This window comes from Neophocaena asiaeorientalis, unplaced genomic scaffold (genome assembly GCF_003031525.2).
Source record: "Neophocaena asiaeorientalis asiaeorientalis breed wild unplaced genomic scaffold, Neophocaena_asiaeorientalis_V1.1 scaffold72, whole genome shotgun sequence".
Taxonomy (NCBI): domain Eukaryota; kingdom Metazoa; phylum Chordata; class Mammalia; order Artiodactyla; family Phocoenidae; genus Neophocaena; species Neophocaena asiaeorientalis.
In genome coordinates, this window is record NW_020185336.1 from 7,667,585 (window position 1) to 7,692,780 (window position 25,196).

At 37.1% G+C, this 25,196-nt stretch overlaps 1 protein-coding gene across 10 annotated transcripts in view; it reads right to left on the reverse strand.

Moving 5' to 3' along the window:
• The window catches only part of PKP4 (plakophilin 4), a 251,819-nt gene that overhangs the window by 82,922 nt on the left and 143,701 nt on the right, over nt 1–25,196 (reverse strand). For all 10 annotated transcript variants that reach the window (XM_024735926.1, XM_024735928.1, XM_024735930.1 and 7 more), the window contains one exon: nt 4,890–4,924. In XM_024735926.1, the coding sequence (XP_024591694.1) occupies nt 4,890–4,924 (35 nt within the window). The remainder of the gene's footprint in view (nt 1–4,889; nt 4,925–25,196) is intronic.

Below are 25,196 nucleotides of genomic sequence, written 5' to 3' on the forward strand. Positions count from 1 at the left end.
AATTGTGATTTGTGACAAAATTCACAAATTCACAAGTTTACAGGATGTGGCTGGAGGATTTAAGTAACAACCCATGATCACTTTGACAAAAGGACTCAATTTATGGCTTCAACAGCTTCTTTCTGGTAGGTAGGGCACATGGTGTTTGGTTATCTTTATGACTGAATTGGTGTGCTTTTTCTTAAAAGAGAGGTAAGTCCAAGCTTTTTTTCTTTAAAAGATATCCTCCATAATATAATATTTTCCATCATGAAGAAGTATAATTACTTGTGCATAAATTTGCATTCTCACTTTCTTCGGGTCTTTACCTATTATTCTAATATATATTTTCTGTGATTCTGGAGTTTATTTTTCTATTTTATTATATGGGTTCTTAAAAGTTACCTCAAATTTTGGTGGAACGTAAGAGACTGTACAAATACATACATTGGTAAGAGATATGAAGACATGATTAGTGGAAAAATGGCACACTAACAAAAGAGGAAACAGGAACCCTAAGACAACATTCCCTCTTCACTCTTTTTCAGCAGAGTATACATAAACACACCCACCAAATCCAAGGTCATAAGAAATGCAAGGCTAAGGAAAGAGCAAAGCCACAACAGAAAATAATAAACTCTCCTCTTCATAAAAGACAAGAGGAGGTCCATTTATGTTTTTAGAGAGCAGACATGTAATGCTGGTAAGCTAGAAAATACAGAATAATGAAGAGAGACGGCAACAGAAGGGCAAGATAACAATAAAGCGTATATGCTTAAAACAACTTTATTATGTCCAGGGGAGCTTCTCCTTAAGATTCCTTCCCAATCAGCCTAGGAAAATAAAAATGTTTTGTAGAATGGATGATTCTTCCCCACACTTTGGGAGGTTATCTCTTTGAGCATCCAAGGCCTTGGCTTTCTGCTTTGCAACAGCCTGCGATCCTTGGTACAAGTTAAAAATCAAAAATCAACCAACCAACCAATCAACCAACCAGAAAACACAAGTAAGCTGATTCTCCTGAACTGAATCATATAAATGAAAATCTTTTCTGCCTAGGGCATCTTGAGCTTTTCCTTAGAAAATGACTCTGCAGTAAGTTAGCTATTTAAAAACAAATTCAGCAGTTGGTCTCAATTTATGGCATTTCAATGGAATATTGCTGAAAACTCCTGAGTAGGCAGGGATCACTCCCAGGTAGTGATCAAACTATTGCCTTGCTAACAATTCACCTTATGGCTGAAAAGCTTTTCAAGCCAAATTTGTAGTAAACCACACACACAAAAGGTAGAGAAACTGTCTTCAAGTAATGTTCAAAATATTAAAGAAAAATGAGGAACAATAACAGACCTTCAATCCTAAATCCTTTCAAATAATCCTTTCTTATTTAGGAAACCAAGATAATTGAATAAAGATGTTTCTTTTGTCAAGACCTATCCAAAGACAAAATAGACCAAAGACCCTTTAAGTATTTTCTTATAAGCCACCCCTACCTCATTCTGGGTGGGACTGCCAAATTCTAAAAACAAGATTATTTTCATATTACATTCAGGGTCTCTGCATGCAAACTGGTAAAGAGAAAATAACAGTTAAACTTTACAGGAAAAGTAGCAGCAAAACTGTCATTTCATCCCATTCACTTACAATCAAACTTCTAAAGGGCATCTATAACTGCTCAGAAAAAGGAATATGAAACCAATAAGATTTATATCTTTTATTCATACAATTAAATTTCAATTTTCTACCCTAATCATTAGAGCTTATTGCCATGGTTACAATTTAAATACCTTAAGTATGGTTGAAAAGTAGGCAAATTTAAGAAAACACACAAGAAACGTTAATGTAATTAAAGTAATAGAGAGTAGAATAAATATCAGTTGTGTTGGCTGTGTTTGAAAGTTAATATACTTCCCCCTCCCTGCAAAAGGAAAAAGGGTAAGTAAAACTCCCAGGTTGGAATATGAGTTTGGGCAGCAGTAAGGGATGAAGTATAGTTATCAGGTGTGAATTATGAATGTCGCTGTGGTGAGGACAGTTGAATTACTAGAGTTGTATTTCCCTAACAATAAAGTATTTGGGGAGCTATCTGGCATATATTAAAAATATATAATACTTATATATTAAATGAAATATATATATAATATTTTATTTATAATATTTTATTTATTTATCTATCTATATTTTATGCATTAGTAAATCATGAAGATGGTGGTCAAATGACTGAAGCTGAGTAAATGCACTGGAGGGGAGGAGAGGCAGAAAGGATGCCAAGGGCCCAGATGTTCATTCTCCATCGTGCGTCTTCACAAGCGCATTCTCTCCATATGTAAATCCATGCAATTACACACCGTGCCCACCTGGCTTTTGGCAGTTAAAAAATCCACAACTGCCCCCTCCACCTCAGTTCAGTCAGGATGTTTCTCCAGCTCTACTTCAGGCAGCACTGCTGGCATGGCTGTATCTCCTTCATGGTTCCAGCTAATGCTGGAAAACTCGCCAGGTCCCACCTCCCACCACTGCTCCAGTTTGGTGGCAAAGCCACCCAGCCCCTTATCCCTGCAGTCTTTGACACGGCAGCAACTTCCAGGAAGGACCACTCCTTTGGGTGGTTGGGCCCTGACTGACACAGCTAATTCTCCTTGGGCTACAAAGAACTCTCACCTATCAAACACTAGCCCTCCAAGAGAAAAGGGCAATGGCGGGATATCGAAACATTTTGTAGATAGAGATATAAACGATGACACTCATGAGGGAGTATGAGAGGACTGGCCTCATATAGCTAAAGGGAGGGAGAATGAATACAATCTTTTTAGGAAGGCAACTTGGTAATACATTTAAAGAGCCTTAAAAATGTTCATATAGGGGCTTCCCTGGTGGCGCAGTGGTTGAGAGTCCGCCTGCCGATGCAGGGGACACGGGTTCACGCCCCGGTCCGGGAGGATCCCACATGCCGCAGAGCGGCTGGTCCCGTGAGCCATGGCCGCTGAGCCTGCGCGTCCAGAGCCTGTGCTCCGCAACGGGAGAGGCCACAACAGTGAGAGGCCCGCATACCGCAAAAAAAAAAAAAAGTTCATATAGTTTGAATAGTTTTCTTCCTAAAAATCTAGCCTAAGGTAAATCAAAGCTGCAGATATAATTTTATACATAAGAATATTTACCATAATGTTATTTATTACAATGAAAAGTTAGAAACAACCTAAATGTCCAAAAATAGAGCTATGGGTAAACATGGTATACACTTGTAGTTTTCCTTTACAGAATCCACCCCCGTCACCCCCAATTTTAAGTGTATAGAGTTATATACCTTCACTAGACTTGAAACACTTAAGAGGGCAAGGATATGTGTTTTAAACATTGACAACTATGTGCTAGCCATCTAGACTCTCAAGAAATATTTTTGGAATAAATTAATGATGCAGTATTAAACATGAACTTATAGGAGAATTTTACATTAAATGGTACGTGTTTGCCATAACCAAGTAGCAAATGCACTGTGTATTTTTCTTTAAATTGAATTTTTCAACTCTCTTTTTAACAGTTCATAGCACTGCTATTTCTCCTGAGGAATGTTTAAATCAGGTGACTTTTTGCTCAAACGATTTCCAGTGGCTCCCCATGATGTGCAGGAAGTTCAAAGTCCCTGGTATTTACAGATCTCTATTAATTTGGCCCAGTGTGGCTGTCTAGCCTTTGCACATCTTATCATCTCTCAAACTAGTTTCAAATGTTCCCACAAGACATTTCTGTCGTCTCTTCTGCTGCCCAATGACAGTGCCCTCTCCACAGCCGGGCTGCTGGTCAAGTCCCAGGCTCCAGGCTCATCCTTTCTGCAAAGCTATCTCAAAAGTGGGCTGTCCATTTAATGACAATGTTTCCCACATAATACTTACTTGGTAGTTAACCACATACTACTTCATGCCATGTCTTCCCTTGCATTAAACTGCTGTTTGTAAGTCTTCTTGATAAGTAGCCTTTCACACGTCTCTTCCTAATCTATGGTTTGAGTAAAATACTACATTTCTTGGGAATAGGTTCTTTACAAAATGGCAAATTGCCTTGTATCCACTATAAATAATGCCAGAATCCTGGGGCCAGGTTCAGGTAAACTCAGATACCAGGCATTTGGTGATTTAAGTTTTACTCAATTCAAACCTTGTTCAAAACCTGCCGAAGTATTCAGATATCAAGGCCTATTCTAGCATTCACACATTGCTGGCATTGTCCTTTACATTATGAGAGGTGAGGGAGGTGAGGGGCATATGTGTGTGGAGCCCAACACTGTCTGACCAATGACACGTATAGTACTTGGTTCATGATGTGGCTACTCAGGAAGCGTTTAATGAGTGAAGACTGAGTATGAAGATATCGAACATCTGTGAAAGTGGCAGACACTCTCCTCAATGCAATTCATCCTTGACATGAGGTGAATTTAGGGTAAAAAGAAGAGATAAAGAGACTATGTTAGAATCTTCCAGACTATTTTAGAAGCTATCAGGTGGTCTACATCTGGATACATAAGGAAACTCTTCTCTTGAGTATGAGAAACACTGTAAAAGGAAAGACCTTGACTTATATAACTGATATCCCAGATTATACAAAAACCTTTGGGAGGGCATCCCTGTATTTCTTTATTTCTTTATGATAAAAAATTCAGATACTGAATGGATATTAAAAAGGTTTTGATGCCCAATGCTTTAACTTCTTTACAGCTGGCATATATAAATCTATTCAAGTATGTTAAAAAAAAATTAAGCATATTAAGAAAGTACTACTTCAAAGCAAAGTAGCTCAATATTGTCACTATTAAAGGCTTTGCTTGGCTGATTTCACCAAGAAGTAGTAATTTAAGAGAGCAGGCTCTGTCTGTGCAAAACTAAAGGAAGATATTTTATATGATTAAAAACTCATACCTGTTGATCTCCAAGGAAATGACTTCTCAGTTGAGCTAGAGAAAAAGAAGGAAAAAAAAAATGGAACATTTACTTCCTTTGTCATAAAATTTAACTTTGGATCTGTTTTGCATATAGACATTTAATTTTCACATTTAATTATATAAAAGTATAAAAACCTCAAACAAAATTTAAAATGACTGTTCTAAGTTAATTTTTAGACAGTATTAAACCCTCCACATCAATCTGGGACAAAACTGTATTTCCTGGAAATTAAGGCAAGTTATAGAACGACTTATAAAGTTGTAAAACGACTTACAAAATGACATAAAAAGTATGATTCTCCTTGGATAAGACAAATACAATAGCACAACTAACTGTGACCATCATAGTACTTATATGAAGTACTACACTGCTTCGTGTGGAATAACTAATATGAAAACTACATATAAATTAAAACAACATATACATTATACTGTACAACATATACATTAAAAAGAACCAAAAAGGCTGTTAAGAAGTTCATTCAATTTACTTATTTTCAAAAGAAGCCCTAGATGCTATAATAGACACATAAGTTAACGGGGTCATTTTGAACTGAATGTTGCCTTATAAAATTTAAATATCCTAAACCTTTATATCAAAATATAAGGTTTTACAAGCTAGGAGAAAATTTTAACTGTATATTTTTCTTGGTTTATAGAGTACCAATTTTAAAAATTTGTGCATAAAAACATATCTGTGCCTCCCTGGTCCCCCTCCCCCGCTTAAAATACTCAATACGGGAAAGCATGGTGCTTAGGGGATGGTGTGGTAGAACAAAGGTACAAGAGGCTGGATTATTAGGCATTTATTAAATGTCAGAGTAAGTACCTCACACATATTATCTCCTTTATATTATTCACAACAACCTAACGAATAGGTACATTATTATCTTTACAGATAAAAAAAACTGGCCAAAGTCTTACGCTAGTAACTGGAAGAGCTGGGATTCAAGCCCAGTATGGTTTGATTTCAAAGTCAGGGCTTCTCGCCACTGTGCTATATAGTAGAATAGCTTGTGATCCCATTTTTGCATTAAACACACACACACACACACACACACACACACAATATGCCTAGGAAGAAACCTAGAAAAATAAAAACCAAAGTGCTAGCAGTTATTTCTGTGGGGTACAACTAAAAGGAGTTTTTTCCTTTTTAAACATTTGTACTTTTTTCCTGGAAATCAGAAACAAACACATACTGAAGTATTTTGGAAGTATTTATTAAGTTTATTCAAAAGGTATGTGGCTTTGGGCTTAAGGAAACTGTAACTTAAAGAAAGGGACATCCTTTCAGTGCCGTAGGTGTAAGATTTTAAGTCCTTGTTAGTTGCTTGATATTCCCCCCCAAGTCATTAAGTGGCTAATGAAATTCTTGCTGGTTAAAAATTCTAGATTCAGTAAGAATTCCCTGAACTTCAATTTTGTCTGTGCTTTGTCTTTTTGTTACCACAGGCGGAGCAGCTAACGTTCCAGGACCTTGAACTAGCTGCAAGCAGCGGGGCATGCTCTCAGTGAATGGAGTCAGTTAATGCTATCTTCAGCACTCTGGTCATGTTCCTGTACCTGATGCATGCCTAACTGATTTCAAAAAGGGACTGATGGGGAAGAAAAAAAAGATGAAAATCTGGTCAAGTATCAGTAAGGGCACATCTATCTTGTTCCTGAAGATAGGTCATCACATTCTTATGACTTCAAAAGTGGTTTCCCAGACTGAATTTCAATTCCTCTTGAATATGTTTTTATTATTTAATTCTATCATCTAAATTAGTTTTCTAATCACTGAGCTTGCTATTACCCAACTGTGTTCCTATTAACATGTTCATATTTTTTGTCAATATTAAAATACATGGTAGATCAAACTGCCATCCAGAATTGTGTAATATACCTCAAGTTTCTTGGGAGTGATAAAGTCTGTTATCTTCTGATTGAAATTTACATAAACTTTAATGAAATATGTTTACAAGATTTTTATTCTTGAAGTTATAGATCACAGAATATAATTCATCTTAACTGCTCAAACTGGGCAAGGGTTGTGGCTGTTTTGCGCATCTCTTTAGGTCAAGTGCCCAGCATACTGCCTGGCACATAGAAGATGCTTAATACACATTGTTGCTGTAACACAAATTGTGAAAAAGTAATACCGGGTTCTTCATTGTTCTGAAAGATCAGGTGTATGTAAATTATTACTTACTACTTTGTTCAAACAGGTCAAATTATTCTCTCCCACTCCAGGTAGGAAATTCCAGTAGCCTCATTGCATAACCATCAGGCAACCAGCAGTTTTGCTGCTGAAAAGGCCTTTGGTCATCAAAATACAATAAAGTATTCCTAGGTGAAGGCAAGGGGAAGTCTCCGTTAAAATTATTTTTCCCTACTCTACTCTAGACAAACAACAGAAATCACTAGGAAAATAAGTTAATATTGAGGATTAAAAATAAGCAAAAGTTCCATTTTGAAGACTATATATTCAGCCCGTTTACCTTCACACTGATTCCACAGTTCTGTGTGATAGCTGGTCATTATATGTTATTCAGAACAGTCTATTTCTTTCTGAACCACTTACTTTATATGATTCTCAAATTGTTCACCACTCTGGGATTCAGGGATCGCGCAGTAAATATGTGCGGTTTTGAAATGCTGTTTTAAGTCACTGAATGTTTTAAGTCACTTTTATTGGAGAATTTTTTTTTTTTTTTTTTTTTTTTTTGCGGTACGCAGGCCTCTCACTGTTGTGGCCTCTCCCGTTGCGGAGCACAGGCTCAGCAGCCATGGCTCACGGGCCCAGCCGCTCCGTGGCATGTGGGATCTTCCCGGACCGGGGCGTGAACCCGTGTCCCCTGCATCGGCAAGCGGACTCTCAACCACTGCGCCACCAGGGAAGCCCAAGTCACTTTTATTGGAACAATAAAATGAGAGGCAGCTCCACATTAGACACAGGCATATTCCTTCTTTCCTCTCTCCTTCCAGCCAACTATTCCTAGAAACACTTCCCCAACTTTTACTGAATGTCTACAACATGTCTACAGGCACTGTGGCCATGAATGACTCCATCCCATTCCCTTTTACTTCTCATCTGAAGATGCCAAGCAGTTTATGTTCTAGGATCTTCCACTGGAATGCGAATCATTTTAAAATACAAGAATGGGATCATCCACAATAACTCTGTTTCAGTGGGAAGATGTATTCACAATTTCCAATAACTTAATTATCAACAAGCTTCTAGAATGAAATCCATTTATAAGTTTGGGACTGTTTGGTTAGATAGTGAACAGCAGTTAGGAGCAAGCTCATTTGCAAATTAATAAATCAAGGCAATTCATTTTAATGTGAAAAAAATCTTAGTTTTGTTTTAACAAAGACACCACATCTTCATCACAGTATTATGTGAGAAAAATGCAATAAATCACTACAAAATTATGTACACTTAAGAAATTATATATTTTTTCATTCATAGACATAAATGGAGGCAAAATTACCTTTGTTGAATATTTATGGCTGTCTTTGAAACCCAAACCCCGCTTATCTTAACATCCCATGCTATGTGTGAGAAAACTAGCCTCTCAAACTCTCTGCAGCCAGAGAGCCGGCCAGTGACCGAGGGTCTAGAAGGAGGCAGGCATGTGAGGGGAGGCGGTGGCACTGCGGGGAGCAGTAGCGGGGGCACTGGCCCTGGACACCCCGACTCAGAATCTGGCTCTCTGGGCTTCCTGGAGCTCCTGAAAGTTGACACCTAATAGCTTCTGGTAAGTTCCTTTCCTGCTTATACAAGCCAGAGAGGATTCTACCGTTTGTAGCTGAAAGTTCTGACTGATGTTTTATGACTGAAAACAAATGCAAACAGGCCCTCTGAAAAGCACTGAAACCTCACTCCTTAACTCTTTACCTGTATTTCCAAGTGCACACTGGATATAATACATTTTGTACTCAACACATTGAAACCCTTTTTTCCCCCAAACGAACTCCCATTTAATCATCACCACCTAGTCACTCACACTGAAGAACATGGAGTCATTTTATTGTCTCCCCTACCCTGCCCGCCTCACTAGCATGTAAGCCCCACGAGGGCAGGGAAGTCTGCCTTGTTCACAGATACGCCTCCAGAACCTACGACAGTATCTGGCACATGGCGCTCACTCAAAACATACACCTTCTGAATTCATCCCAACCACCAAGGACACGGTTGGGGCCTTCATCCTCTCATTGTCTTTGGCTGGATCATTCTTTCAGTCTCCCTCCTAACTTGTCTGCTTGGCTTTGATGTCTCATCCTTTCAGGCTCTCTTCCAGGCTGCTGCTACAGTGAGTTTTCAAATCTGAAAACATTCAAATCTTAAATTCTCCGGATGCTAACGCACAACAGATCCTTACAGGGTAAATTTCAAACATCTTAGTATGGCAGAGGCTCAAACATCTTCGTATGGCACAGAAGGCCCTCCACCACCTGGTTCCTTCCCGTTTGCCCTTTCCCACACAAACCTACATTCTAGGCACTTCTAATTACTTGCAGTTTCCTCACGTGCCAGGCTGCTTCACTGCTTCCAATGCTATTTTGGGGGTAGAATGTGTAGGAACACAGTCTGGAAACTCAGAATTACACAAATTCCAGAATGGTATATGTGGTACAGTGTAAGAATACATATGTCACATACCCATGAAATGGAACACTCTTAAGTTTACCTTCACTTTGTATCACTTAATAACAGGAATATCTTTGGAAAACGGTCTACTTAATTAAGTCACTACTCAATTTCCTCCTGATTTCCTACCGTGCCAGATGTGAGCTTAGGTGGACAGCAGTAGGTAAACAGTAGGGGACGGGGGAGTGGAGGATTTGATGGAGCTACACAGTAACTTTACCATGTCATTTCCCTCACCTTCTCCCTGGTCTAGATGGGGCTCTTTCTATCACTAGTAAAGTGCAAGTTACTGTCATTGTTCTCCTGTAAGATACACTGAATTGGGACAGAATCCGAGTTATTTCACTTTGTTTTATTTAAAAAAAGTCATTGTGTTAAGAAATTTTATACACACACAGCCATATATATGTGAACCCTTATTAGTAGTTCAAAAAATTAAGCACAGCCAAAACCAAATTCAATTTCACTTGGCATTAAAGGACAGGAATTACTGGAATGAATGTTCTAGAAACTATTTGATTTATAAATAGAGTACAGGTGTGTACCACTGTCTAGACCACACACCCTCCACAGCGTCCTCTCTGGTGAGCACTAATCATCCTTCGAGAATTAGCTTGATGAAAGTTGATCACTTCTTCCTTTACATGAAGAATGTACCCATTAATCTATCTCGAGTTTTGTTTTTCATATGATTGCGATTGCAGGATTTGTGTACCTGTTTCCACTATCAGACTATGGCTCTCTTGAGGGTAAAGATTGTGTCTTAATTCTGCCTGCATTCGACCAGCATTGATATAGGATGCTAAATAAATGATAGCTGACTGTAACTTTTTGGGTTGTTCTTTATTAGGGCTAATCCTGTGTTATTTTAGAAATTGTTTCAATCATTCTACAAAGGAGATTTCGGCTCTTTCTACATCTTATAGAAAAGATGTCTATTGTAAATATTATAGGAATCAATCCAACAAATATTTATTGATCATCTACTGAGTGCCAGACATTGTTAGAGGCTGGGGTATAATGGTGACAAGAGGCAAAGCCTTTGCCTTCTGCATGCTCACAATTGTCTTGTAATTACTCATTACAGTACGCAGGTGACTCCCCCACTGGATCACATGCCCCTCAAAGGCAAGATGTCAAGAGACTTTTGAAAGGCAGAAACCTGTAAGAGAGTGCTCTGATGAGTCCAGCAGTGTTATGATTGAAGAAGCATTCGCATATCTATAACAACCCAAAGTGTGAAACATTTGTCTTTTAAAACAAAAACAAGACCCAGCTCTCCTTCTACTTACCTATGAAAATGAGGTAAATTGGTATTAGGACTACCCAGGTAGGAATTTGAACATGAAGGCTCCGAGGGAAGAGGTATGTAGCAATGTGAAATGTACTGTTATATTCAAGAATTTGCTTCAGTTCCCACAGATCAAAAATTATAAAGTGCTAGAAATCAGCCAGTTTGGGAGACCATCAATATAATAGTCCACATGTGCAGATAAACCTGACATGTCAGGTCTCCCCTGTGTATTATGACAGTCTCTTCAAATGGTTGTTTAAACCACCCCAATTTAGCAGCATTACATAATCTATGTATTTCACTATTGCAACATATTCTTTCACAATATTTTTCTAAAATGACCCTTAGGTGATCTTCCTTTACTGAACAGAGGTAATTAACAGATGAACTCTCATTGATCATATGTTCATTAATCTTACTATAAATATTTTCAAAACTGTATGTGTACATTGCTGGCCTGACGTTTTACTCTTGGCTTTCCTATTAGTTTTACTATTTTGAGCTCTGACCATAAATGTTGAGTTCCACGCAAAGGTTCTGTATTTCTGGACATTCAGATGGCCGACAGGCATGTGAAAAAATGCTTGACATCATTAATCATCAGAAAAATGCAAATTAAAACCACAATAGGATGTCACCTCACACATGTCAGAATGGCCATCATCAAAAAGAACACAAGCAATAAATGCTGGAGAGGATGTGGAGAAAAATGAACCCTGTACACTGTTGGTGGGAATGTAAATTGGTGCAGTCACTGTGGAAAACAGTGTGGAGGTTTCTCAAAAAAACTAAAAATAGAACTACCATATGACAAAGAAATTTACTCCTGGGTATATATCCAAAATAACAAAAAACACTAATTCGAAAAGATACATGCACCCCCAATGTTCACAGCAGCATTCTTTACAACTGCCAAGATATGGAAGCAACCTAAGTGTCCATCAACACTGGATAATGTTTCACTTTGTTTTATTTTAAAAAAGTCATTGTGTTAAGAAATTTATGGCACAGAAATTCAACAGTGAAGATGTGTGATGTATATATACATATATACAATGGAATACTACTCAGCCATAAAAAGAATGAAATTTTGCCATTTTCAGCAACATGGATGGACTTGGAGGGTATTATGCTAAGTGAAATGAGTCAGACACAGAAAGCAAACACTGTATGATACCATTTATATGAGGAATCTAAAAAATACAACAAACTAGTGAATATAACAAAACAGAAACAGACTCATAGATATAGACAACAAACCAGTGGCTACCAGTGGGGAGAGGGATGAGGGGAGGGGCAAGATAGGGGCAGGGGATAAAGAGGTACAAACTATTATGTATGAAATAAATAAGCTAAGAGGATATATTGTACAACACAGGGAATATAGCCAGTATTTAATAATGACTGTAAATGGAGTATAACCTTTAAAAATTGCGAATCAGTACATTATACACCTGTAACATATAATATTATACACCAACTATACTTCAATTAAAAAAAAGTTCTGTATTTCTTCTGCACACGTTAACTCTTGAATTTAGGAACTACCACGTGCTTACAGATGAAATCTCAGTAAGTAGCTGGAATAAATTCCAAAATGCATTTTTCTCCTTCTCCACCAATTCATTACTAACTGAAGTTATTCCATTAGCAAATGTTCTGGATTCTAAATCCATTACGAAAAAAATTCTGGCAGCTCATTATTGGTTTGTTATAACTGCCTTTGTAATCCATTGCTCTAATATTTATAAGTCTACCTTTCACTTGATTCCAAGGTCCATTTCTCAGTTAAAAAAGAAAAAGTTGGTTTGTTCGGGTTTTTATTTTAGGCGATTAATTCATATTGAAATTACTTACTACCCAGCTATCCTCTAGGCATTACAGATTACGTTTTAATGAACCGCTTCAGAATCTTCTTAGGTATGAAAGCTAGGCTCCATAGTCCACAGGTCACTCCAGATTTCCTATTATGCACCTAGGATTTTCTCAGCCAGAATCTGGCAAAATAACTACTAATGATTCTCAACTTTTGGTCTCTGTCTGGAGTGCTACCAGATAAAATTTAAAATAAATTCCCTTAACGGAGTAACCCATTCTATCCAATACTTAAATTTCTCTATCTTCATTAATTATAATTAAATCTTAAATTATGATACGGCGATAACATCATACCACACTTTTAAGTCTTTTAAAATTTCTATCTAGTATTGCTTTGACTTTCCTTGTAATTAGTACGTTTAAAACTTTACCCAGTTTCTGTTAATGCATTTGTAAAATATTCCATTAGTTTTTTGTGAGTTCTTAGCTGGGTAAAGCTCATTCTGTGGTTTAGCTTTCTTGAGTGCTCTTGAATCTATGCTTGAGAAAGGCACTTTTTGAAGATAATGACTGTGAAAGTCCCAGGTTTTAAAGCATTCACCATGTAAGCAGGTCAAATTTCTCCTCCCCTTGACCTCGGCAAGAATGTTCTTGAGTTCATTTTATACTCATAATTAGCATGGTGAGAAGTGGGGTCTAGAAGCCTAAGATGGAATCAAGGGCTCTCTAATGCCATGAGCCATCTTCTGATGCTCCAAGAACTCATTACCACCTAACAATAGGAAACTGATAGGTTTTAACAGTTTTGTTTTTCTTATGTTTGGGAAACGAGGACCTCATCTCTCCCTTTTAGTTAGATAAGAATTAACTAAGGGCTTCCCTGGTGGCGCAGTGGTTGAGAATCTGCCTGCCAATGCAGGGGCCACGGGTTCGAGCCCTGGTCCGGGAAGATCCCACATGCCGCGGAGCAACAAAGCCCGTGCGCCCCAACTACCGAGCCTGCGCTCTAGAGCCCGCGAGCCACAACTACTGAGCTTGTGCTCTAGAGCCCGTGCTCCGCAACGAGAGAAGCCACCTCAAGGAGAAGCCCGCGCACCTCAGAGAAGAGTAGCCCCTGCTCGCTGCAACTAGAGAAAGTCGTGTGCAGCAGTGAAGACCCAAAAATAAACGCAGTCAAAAATAAATAAAAAAAATTTTTTTAATGAATAAAATCTATCTTAAAAAAAAATTAACTAAGAAATAAATCCTTTACATTAAACAGAGACGTACTCTCTGTCTTACTGTCAAAACTAGAGCAATTAGACAAAATTAAATACATTACGATTATTCTTCCTGAGACAGCTGCGGATAGCTATCCTTCCACTAAGCTATTTCAGTAAGTCAAAGACGGGAAGGCTAATATGTACCACAGACGATGATGGTGAACGGCTCTGCCTGGCTGAAGGAGAGGAGGGGAGGTGGGAGGCAGACAGCTATCCCTACCCACCACGTTATTTTTCCTAAGGGGCTCTGAGGACCCTAGTTTGACAAATCACTAGCCTTTAGATAATAAGGGTATTTTAGCAGTAATACTTAGAAAGCAATCCTTCTTAGTATTTTACTACATTTTTGGGAGCTTCTTCCAAATTTACTTATTGTCTATTCATAATCAATCTCAACAAAAACAAAACCAAAAGCTCTCAGTCCAAATTTATGATTTTTCGGGACTGAGGCTCCTTTCTGTGTCCTCTTTATTGTGCTCTCAGACCGTAGAAAATTTTCTATTGGATGGAGACTGATTTCCTTCTTCCTGCCAAAGGACCACTTGATACCAGCAGTCAGGAAAAGTGAAACCATGACAACATGCCCATAATTGTAGTTTATTATTATTTTTAATGTGTTATGGTTTTGAATTGCCCCTGAAAATGGTATATGCCTGTAATTTGAACTGAGCAAGGCATAAAGAATGAGACAGGGCAAAGGCTCTCTTTTCATAATTATTTTTATGTCTGAAGGTGACACTGAGGTTAAAGAAAAGGCACTTGAATTAAAAATGATGTCCTTCACGTAGAATGCAGCTGCTCCTGAGCCATCAGCAACAGGACATGAGCCCTGAGTTCCCTTCCATGCATGGTGATGGATATGTGCCCGTCCACCTGCACTCACTTGTCACCATCACCTGGGTGACCAACAGAAGGAACAAGCAAGACGGCTGCAGGAAGGCAGGCCTGAGGCTTCATGGAACACGGGAAAGGTCAGAGGCTTACAGTCGGACCCACATACTCCTTGCTCAGTGACACCTCACCTGAAAAAACTGGCCACGCGCTCAGAATATGCTTTTACAATTTCAGTCTTTAAAAAATAATGAGAAACAGCAAAGGGCGGTATAAAAGTGCGATCTTGGTTTTCCACTGGCTGCTAGCAAGTTTAGAGTAAAATGTATAACTGAACACTGTGGTGAACATTTTTGGTCTCATGACTGGCTCTATTTTGTTGTCACCCTTGTTTACTCAGTTCTTCATTCCACTCCTCCCTCATGCCACTTTACCATATTTTTGCACCCTTATAACATCTGTCTAAAATGGATTCCAGGAAAAGGTAAGATAAAAGTAATAATATTACAGCCAGTCTCTGAAAGAGAAAGTTATGTACTTGATGCACAGCAAAAACGTTAAAGGAACAGGAAATATCAGATTAGCCCTTTAAACAATTCAAGTAACTTGAATTGTTTAATAGGGACTAGAGGTGAACACACATTTTAGAAGATGTTAAATATTCTTTGACAAAAGCATTTTGTGTTACTGCTTTGAATCTATGAATAAAAGATCCAGAGGACCACATGGGAAGGGGAGGATTAAAAAGAATGTCATACAAGACAAAAATGAGACAAACAGTTCCCTCTGGTATCTCCATAAATTATACAGGAAGCATGACTTCTGTTTAAGCTCATGCCACAACAGGTATTCCAACCAGTAAAAGTAGAAATCAGAATAGAAGGGTTTTCTAACATTTCAGATGACATTTGAAAGAGTGAAAGCAACTGAGATGAAAATAGTAAAATGACTAAATACAAAACCGAACTCTCTTTCCTAAGTATTCTGCCATAACTTAGGATGCTATTTAGGCAAAGGGTCAAGCCTCAGAATAGATGGGCCACTGTGAATTATTTGTATTGAGGTCTACAAAATGCTACTGTCTCCCTCATTTCTGTTCTTTCAAATTCTTCCAAAGGCAAAGAAACAGAAAAGGAAAACATTTCTTAAAATTTAAGATAAAAAAAACAAGAAAGAGCACACACAAATATACTCCTTTTAGAAATATGTAAAACAATTCAAAATCGTACATTTTTAAATAAAGCTGGCACTGGTAAGAAGCAGCGTGAGGGTCCTGTTTTTCTACTTGCTCTACAGGAGATGGAGCACAGAGTTAACATGGGACTAAGCTGTAGAGATCTATAGTAAGAGGTACACTGGCTGACATCCCAAACCCATAAAATTCCTCATTATAAATAGTTCTGTTTATGATGCATACAATTTCATTTTGAATATTATTTAGGATGTAAAATGCTCTGAAAAGCCTATATAAAAATTCACTTAAAAGCAACTTTAAGATATCATAAAATTAAATGTTTTATTAAACGCGTACCGACCACTCTGATTACTTAGACATTCAAGAGCAAAAGATATATTCATATACGATTCTTTGATACTCATATAAAGACATTATCAAATCTGGTGTGTGTCTAAAGAATGATATTCACTTTCTGTCCACTGATTACCCAGAAGATTTTATTAAAAAATTATTATAAACAGTAAAGTTTCTGTAATTTCTGAGGAAACTTTTCATTATGAGTGTGAAAAGGAAGAACATGATCTATTTCTTAAAGTTCTGCTTTGCTTTTTGAGAAAAATAACGCTTCTCCCTGTCATAGCATTTTCAGCTCTTGATTCATGGTCAAGCACCATAAATAGCTGTTTTAGTGCTGAAGGAGGAATGAATTCACAAGTGGGGTAGAGTACAGACCCCGCATCATCAATAACTGTCCAGGAAGAAGAATGGATGCATAAGGATACAGTCAAAATTTGGCGGAGCATATGCTAGGCTTCTAGGTAGTAAGACTTAACGAACCCAGCTAAGTGCTTCTAGAATGCTTTAAATCTCCCCTGAAAGCTCTCATGGATTCCTCATTTGTCCTACATCCCCTTTCCCACCCTGTTTCCTTCTCTTCTCTATTATCCCCCCACACATAATTATGCAGGGTTTCCAAACTACTGAATAGGGGAATGAAATGGAAAAAGGCCTGTTAGAATGAATGAGAAGGAATGACAACAATGACAATGGAAAGTAAAGTCTCTTCAAACAGAATTCTTGATGTATAATGGGTGAGCCATAAACACTGCTCAGGCACTCTCCACAGCAAATGGACAAGTGGCTGGACAAGACTGTTAAATTCCTAGCTTTAATACCCAGCATTCTTCTTTTAAGAAATATGAATGAAAAGAGGAACAGTGGTTCGCAACGTGACACAAGTGGTTGGTCTGCTTTATCCTGCTTTCCCCTCTTTGCTCCCTCTCCCATTCACTGCCACAGTGAGCCAACATTATTGATGGAAAAGGCATTACAAAGTATATGGAGCATACTGTGTAGATTTATAATCTAATTTAACTTAAATAAATATTCTTCATTTGAACTATTGAAGAAAACATCTACCACTCAGATTTTTAAAAATATGACCTTCTTAACTTTATAAAATGAAAAAAAAAAGTTTTAACCAAAATTTCAGTCAGAAAATTAAGAGCTGGATTACTTAATATTTAAACTTTTTGTTACACAGCATTTAAAACACACACTCACTGATATATAAAAGAAAACAGTATAATGAACCCCCTATGGATTCATCACCCAGCTTCAACAAATAAAAGGGAACATGTGGTCAACACTTACTTCATCTATACTTTTACCCACTGTTTTCTGTGCATTACTAGATTATTTTGAACCAAGTCTCAGGCATCTTATTACTTTAGATGTATCTCTAACTATAGAGACTTTTAAAAGACTATAACCACAATAACATTATCACACCTAAAAAAATTACCAGTAAAATTCTTCATATCAACAAATATCTAGTCAGTATTCAAAGTTCCTGTTTGAATTCTTGAAAACAGTTGCTTGAATCAAGACCAAAACAATGTCTACACATTGTATTTGGTTGTTATGTCTCTAAAAATTTCTTTTCGTGCAGTCTCACGCTCCCTCTTACATCATTTTTTCCCTGTTTGAAACGATTTCAGTTGCCTTGCAAAATTCCCAATAGACTGGATCTAACTAAGGCATCAGCAAAATGTTTAACCTGTTCCTCTGTCTCTGATTTCCTATGAGTTGTTACTTATATCTAGATGGTTGAGCAATCTGGAGGCAAGAATGCATCCTAGGTGATGATATGCACTTCCCATTGCATCATTTCAGAAGGCCAAAATTTCTCACTATCTTTTGTTTTGTAGAACATCTATCTTAGATCAGTGAGTTCAGGTGCTGTCAGCCTGATCCATTTATTGTAAAGTTTCTCATCATTTTTTCAGCTAAAGATTTTAACAGCCATTGATGATTACTGATGTAGATACACTGTTTTGTCAGTGGTTGCAAAAAAAACTCACCCAAGATTTTAATTTCTAGACTTTGTTTGAATGTACTACTCTGGTCAATAGTAGTTTCTACCTTTGTATCTATGTTCATAAGGAATACAATGCTGTTTCACTTACTATTTACAAATAAGTCTTTACTGAAAGTTATTTTGCTAATGCTCCTCTGAAAATAGATATAATCCTGTATTTTGTACTTCCTAAGCACCAGTTCTTAGATGATCATTGATAATTTTGCTTGAATTTTCTCTGTGGCTCAAATAGCCGCATTATTGATAATGTAACTAAAGCTGGGGGTAGATCAACCTTTAATTGGCGTGTTCTAAAGCAGAAACAACAGATCACGGGATCCTAAAATAATTGGCTGTTATTTGTTCTTTTCCAATAAAAAAAAGGCTAGAAGAAATAAACAAGTATACCCTAAAGACATTCCTCCTTGGCTTATAAGCAGTCCAATAATGCAAACCAAATGTTGTATCTAAACTATCTGACAGTGGTTAAAATGTGTAATTGTTTAATATAACATTTTTAAGCTATGAAAATCTGTAGCCTACAGGCATTCTCCCTCTTCAGTTTTAGAGTGGTTTTCTCCCTATTTAACTGGGGAGTAACACAACAGCAGGGCAGAAAAATCTATGCAAAAACCAGATGAGATTGATTTGTTATTAAATAGATTGTGAAGCCTCAGGGAGGATAGCTATAATAACAATTTAGTCACTACAAAGTCTGGCAACGTTGTCAGTTGTTTTTCCCCGCCCTTGGCAGACATGCCATGTTCATTTTTATGGCAAGCTGATTAACGGCTAAAAATGCACTAATGGATGGCTCTCACTTTTAGGTGGATAATCACATTTCCCATTTCCTTTTCTATACATCATTGGATTAGAGCATATACAGTAGTATGTCTCTGAAGGGCTGAGGAAACATCTCATCACACACATCAGTCTTTCCCCTCTGTGTCCTTAACCTGCCAAATGGTAATGAGAATGGGAACTTAACACCAACCTTCCTTTATTTCATGGAGAGTAAAGGAATTAGATGAAGGAATGGCAAACTGCCCCCCCACATCGCAAATAATGAACCGCAGAGAGTACATTAGTGGCAATGTTTTTCAAGATCGTTTTCTAGAATCTTTGAATTAATACCTACATGACTTCTTGTAACATATCTGTGATCAACCAAAAACAGAAAATAGAAGCCACACCAAAGTTTCTACGAAGGAGAGACAAAATAGTGGTAGTGGAGATGGGGCTGGGGGCTAGGGGTTTTGTACTTGTCTTTGTATAGCAAGCAGTTTTGATATAGACTGTGTCTATCTGGAGCGGTGGAGTGGAGGTAAGTGGGTTGCCTAAGTCTTCTCAAACGAATTCTTGACACCCCAGTGGGAAACCAATAGAATAAAACTATTTTTAGGAGAAAATATCATCTTAATGTTAAAATCAGGTGTACAATAAAATAAAAACCAAAGCAAACTAAAACACAAAAACAAACCTCGTGGAAACCCTTGAACAACAAGCAGATGATGGGTACAAAACATCGACTCGCACAAATGTTTATTATATCATAGGTGCTCAATGGCTATTGTTCTCTTCCCTCTAATATAATTACAAAGAAGTATTTTCACCTAAGGATATGAGAATCAAAGACACCAAAGCAAGGCCTCCCTGGATAGAGCCAGGACAATGTAATCTGATCAGCACACTGCTCTTCAAAAATAAACATAATAAAATACAGACATATATTTTATGTGGCTACTAAGGTACTTTGTCATATGGCTAAGTTACACACAATGTTCCCTTCTACTAGACTGGAAATTCCAGGCTTCTGTATCTTTGTATCTCTACAATAAAGCAAAGGCATAACTATTTACTGAGTGCATTTAGAGAAGACGTCATAAACCTTTGCAGAAGAAAATAAATGCAGTTACTAAAGGAAATGTGGACACAATAAATGCAGTTACTAAAGGAAATGTGGACATAGAAAGAGAAACGAGTGTTAGTATCATCTGTTTGGGCAGATTTGGAGAATTTGAGATCCATTATTATATATCACATATAGAGGGTTGTTTCTCCTACATACTTGTCATCATACTAAAGACTTATATTCTAAAAATAGATTAATATGGTATACTTTGTGTTGTGATGTACCAAGGCTTGTACTATTTTAGATGTATTGATATATCCCAGAGTTATTTCAGCTCGATAAAACTAATGATAGAACCAAAAAATAAGTAAATAAATAAACCAAATTACTCATTAGAAAAATGGGCAAAGGATATGACCAGAAGAGGAAATGCAAACGGATCATAAGGATATGAAAAGATATTTAACCCGACCAGTTATCAAGAAAATGCAAAGTAAAATGAGATAACATTAGATTGGTAAAATTTAAAGACGCTGCATAATATTAAATGTTGGCCAAAAAGAAAAGAGAGAGAAAGAGAGAGAACCTGGAACTTTTTCACACACTGCTTGAGAGGGTGCAATTGTTGAGGTACCTGAGAAAGCAGCTCAGCAAGATCTAGAAAAATTGAAAACATGCATTCATTATGCCTGAAGTATTCTACTTCTAATGATACCTCTTCTAGAACCTCACACATGTAAACCAGGAGATAAGTCTCCAAATGTTCACTGCTGCATTACTTAAAATACTTAAAAGTGGAACTTAAATGTTCTTCAGTAGGGGAATGGACAAACAGTTTAATATTCTATGACATAAATATATAACAGCAGTTTAAAAATAAACTAGATTTACACACATCAATATGAATAAATCTCAAACACTGAGTAGAGAAATCAAGATGTGTAATGACACACAGATTATACCATTTGTGTATGTTAAAAAAGCACACAAAACATGGGCCATGGATGTATATGATGTATGTATATTATATAAAAGTACACAAAGTAGACTATATACTAGTTAATGCCTATTGGGAAGGGAGAATTGAATGGGGCAAAGAGGTCTTGAATTTTATGTTTAATGTATTTTTATATAAAAAAGCCAAAATGATGAATTATCGATGCTTTTCAATTCTGGGATGTACTTAAGTTTTTGTTATATCATTCTCTATACTTTTTAGTATTTTTCACATTTCTCAAGATATAGATTAAAAAGTACAAAATAAGTAATAAGAAAATATAGGAGTAAAGTAATTATTAATTCCTATAAAGCAGTAAAGGTAAATTTTTCCAAAAAGCATCCTGATATATACTATGTGGCCTGTGTAAATTACCTTATAATTTATCAAAATATACACATGGTTAAAAAAAACCTAATGACTAAGAGTGGTGACTAGTAATATAATTCTTGTATTGATTCAATAATTCATCACTGTTACATATTTTAGGAATAGTAATTATAGAATGCAAACTATGAAAAATTACAGAAAATGAAATAATGTGATTTTAATTAAAACAGCTCTTTAATAAATAATTAAATAATGGCATGGTACATATATTTCAGATGTATGGGCTTCTGAATTTTAAAAAGTATTTTCCTCTTCATTAATTAGGAAAATTCATACAGCTGGGCTGCCTCTGTATTTAACCAAATGTATTAAAATAGTCTTTATCTGAAACTTTGATGCTATAAACTTTGAACTATAAACTTGATCTCTTTTTGTGGTTCCTTCTAACCATATCTCCAACTTAACATTTTAAAATGCTCAGTTTAAGAAACAGGTAAATCATTTTGAAATATTTACTCACTATGATTAAGACATTTTGTTGTATAATGTTCTAGGTCCATAAAAGATTCTAATAGTTATGAAGACCACTTGGCTTAAAATTCAAATTCAACATGGTCACATTCTTAGGTTAAAATAGGTTACCTTAATGGAATACTGGTTGAATCACCTTGGGCTCATGCCCTACATAAGACTTAGTTTATGTAAGTTTAATTCAAATGTGTAGAGATAGTTGCCAGGTGGATTTGTATGTCCCAGATGAAACAGGCTTGTGATCACAATGGCAATGTGCAGTAGCAATTAAAATGCTTTTTGGAAGAACTGTGCTTGAGCAAACTGCTCCAGAAAATGACTTCTGGAGAGATGCAGGTCAGCCACAGACTCATTTGTATCTTTCAGATGTGCTACTCTTTACTGTGTTAACACAGGAGAGTTGCATCATAAACATTCAGTGTCACTAAATTTGCTCAGAAGAGCATCCATGTAATAAATATTCACGGTAGAGATCCCGGAGAGGGTTTCTGATAATTACATTCAAATATCAAATAGTTTATTCTTCATTCAGTCTGAATTCCAAATGAACATAAAGAGCTTTTATTTGTTTGACTATTAAGAGTCACTAGTGACCAAATACAATATTAAGAAAGGAAATCTGATGAACTATATTCTGATAAACATAAGAGGACTCCCCAATAGCTTACCTACTATGCACTTAAAACGAACTCAGCTAGCTCAGCAATATACAAGGATTTACCATAACAGAGAGCAAAGGAGAGAGAAAAGAAGGTGAGCCCCTGTGAGGGAGTAGGAGGATGGAGACAGAGGCTAAGGGGAATCCTTACTACTCTCAGTGCCTCTCCCCAGCCCCAAACTAAGAATGCCTGGAGCAGAACCCTTGGGATTTTCCCCTCTTAAAACCTGAGACATAGTAGCATTATTCTCAATTACCAAAAAGTGGAAACAACACAAATGCCCATTAGGTGATAAAAAAAATAAACAAAATGTGGTATATCCATACACTGGAATATTATTTGGAAATAAAAAAGGATGAAGAACTGATACATGTTATAACATGGATGAACCTTGAAATTATCATGCTAAGTTGAAGAAGCCAGTCACAAAAGGCTATGGCATATTGTATGATGCCATATATAGGAAATGTCCAGAAGAGGCAAGCCCGTAGGGACAGAAAATAGATCATTGGTTCTCGGGGGCTGGGGGCAGGGGGAAGGAAAAATGGGGAAGGAGTGCTAATGGGTAGAGGGTTCCTTTTTGGGATGGTGAAAATGTTCTAAAATTAGATAGTGGTGATGATTGCACAGCTCTATGAATATACTAAAAAATACTGAATCATATCCTTTAAAAGTATGAAGTTTATGATATATGAAATATATCTCAATAAACTATTATTTAAAAAACTCAGATTTCGGCCAGTGAGAGCACTGAAGGTCAAAGGGACAGAACTTTATCAAGCATCTTCCTGAAGCAGTACATTAAATAAGTAATAAGCTGTCAAAACACAAACATTCAATCTTTGCAAAGACTCTTCATTTTTAAAGAATGTTTCATTTGAGAAAGTTTATTTCACAATGACTTAAAAATATCTGCTGAACAAAAGACCTGACCCATGAAAAAGGCTTTTCGGCTACTGTCAGCCTTATGGCATTTTTAGAATTTTTAATAGTATCAATGGAAGCCTGATGGGCACTAGCAGATGATCCTATAAAGTGTAAAAAAAAAAAATAGTCTGAATGGTAGTAGGGAATCAAATCTTTTCATTAAAAAATAAGAGTTCTTTTCTTAAATGGCAATAAGAAGACTATTTGTCAAGATTGTATGACCTTTCTGAAACCATAAAGAATTCTATTATAGCAGAGCTTTAAACTAACTGAAAAGGGAGAGACAATCTTAGGAAGAGTGTGAAGTTATTTAATTTTAATATTGCCACCCATTTCCCCCCTCATTCAGTTGATAGATATGGACAGGATTTTTCTCAGGGTCTAGAGTAACTTCCTAACACCAATGGCAGTCAGCTAAAGGACAGACAATGTGAAGGGGCCAACTGCTTCCAAATGGCATAAACAAATTTTAAAACAATGTGCAAAATATCAAAACAAAAATTTAAAACTAAGCTTCAATTCCAAAAGTTGTCATTAGTGTTTTCTACAATTAATAAAAGGTCCATCTTTTAAGTATCTCTTTTGTACTTCAATATAAATGAAAATTTAGTGCTTCATCTTAAGGAGCAGACAAGCTATGATTTATTTACAAGATAAAATATGTGGAACCAATATCTGTGTCCCAAAGAAATAAACTTTCTCCTTTACCACCTACAACTTACCTAGAAGTAAGTGAGAAGTGAAGTTTCTGTTTCTGGGCAATGGTAAGATTCTGAGCCTGTTATCAGAAATAGTTTTGAAATTCTGTACTGTAAAATTTCAGAAATAATTTCTTGAATTCTGAGATGATCGTATTTATATTTACTGACTTTTCAATTTGAACTATATTTTCTTCTCCTTCCACAGTTTTGTTACCCAATTTCTTGAATTCTGAGATGATCGTATTTATATTTACTGACTTTTCAATTTGAATTGTATTTTCTTCTCCTTCCACAGTTTCTGTTACCCCAGCTGAACCACTAGTGTAATGTCTCTGCTCGGATGAAACACGCAACGCAGGCCACATCTTGTACACTTGAAGACTGTGCCTTTTAGTAGTTCCCCTGGCCAAGTCCCCTGCACCCACCGAGTGCAGCTTGCCATGGGAAGGCTGTAGTGACCTCTAACCACCGCTAAATTAGCATCCCTTGGGCGCATCTCCAAGCCACTCTTCTCCTTGAGAATTCCTCAGACAGGTGGGAGCCATTAAAAGTTAGAACCGGCTATCAAAGTGGGCCTTTAGGAATGAGATAAAAAGTTGGCCGGAGGGAGTTATCTCACACTTAAAATTTTTTTGGAAGGGAATGAAATGTGGCAAACTTTAAAAAGTGGTTGCCACGCTTCCCTGGTGGTGCAGTGGTTGAGAGTCTGCCTGCCGATGCAGGGGACACGGGTTCGTACCCCGGTCTGGGAGGATCCCACATGCCCCGGGGCGGCTGGGCCCGTGAGCCATGGCCGCTGAGCCTGCGCGTCCGGAGCCTGTGCTCCGCGACGGGAGAGGCCACAGCAGTGAGGCCCGCGTACCGCAAAAAAAAAAAAAAAAAAAAAAAAAAAAAAGGGGTCCCTTTT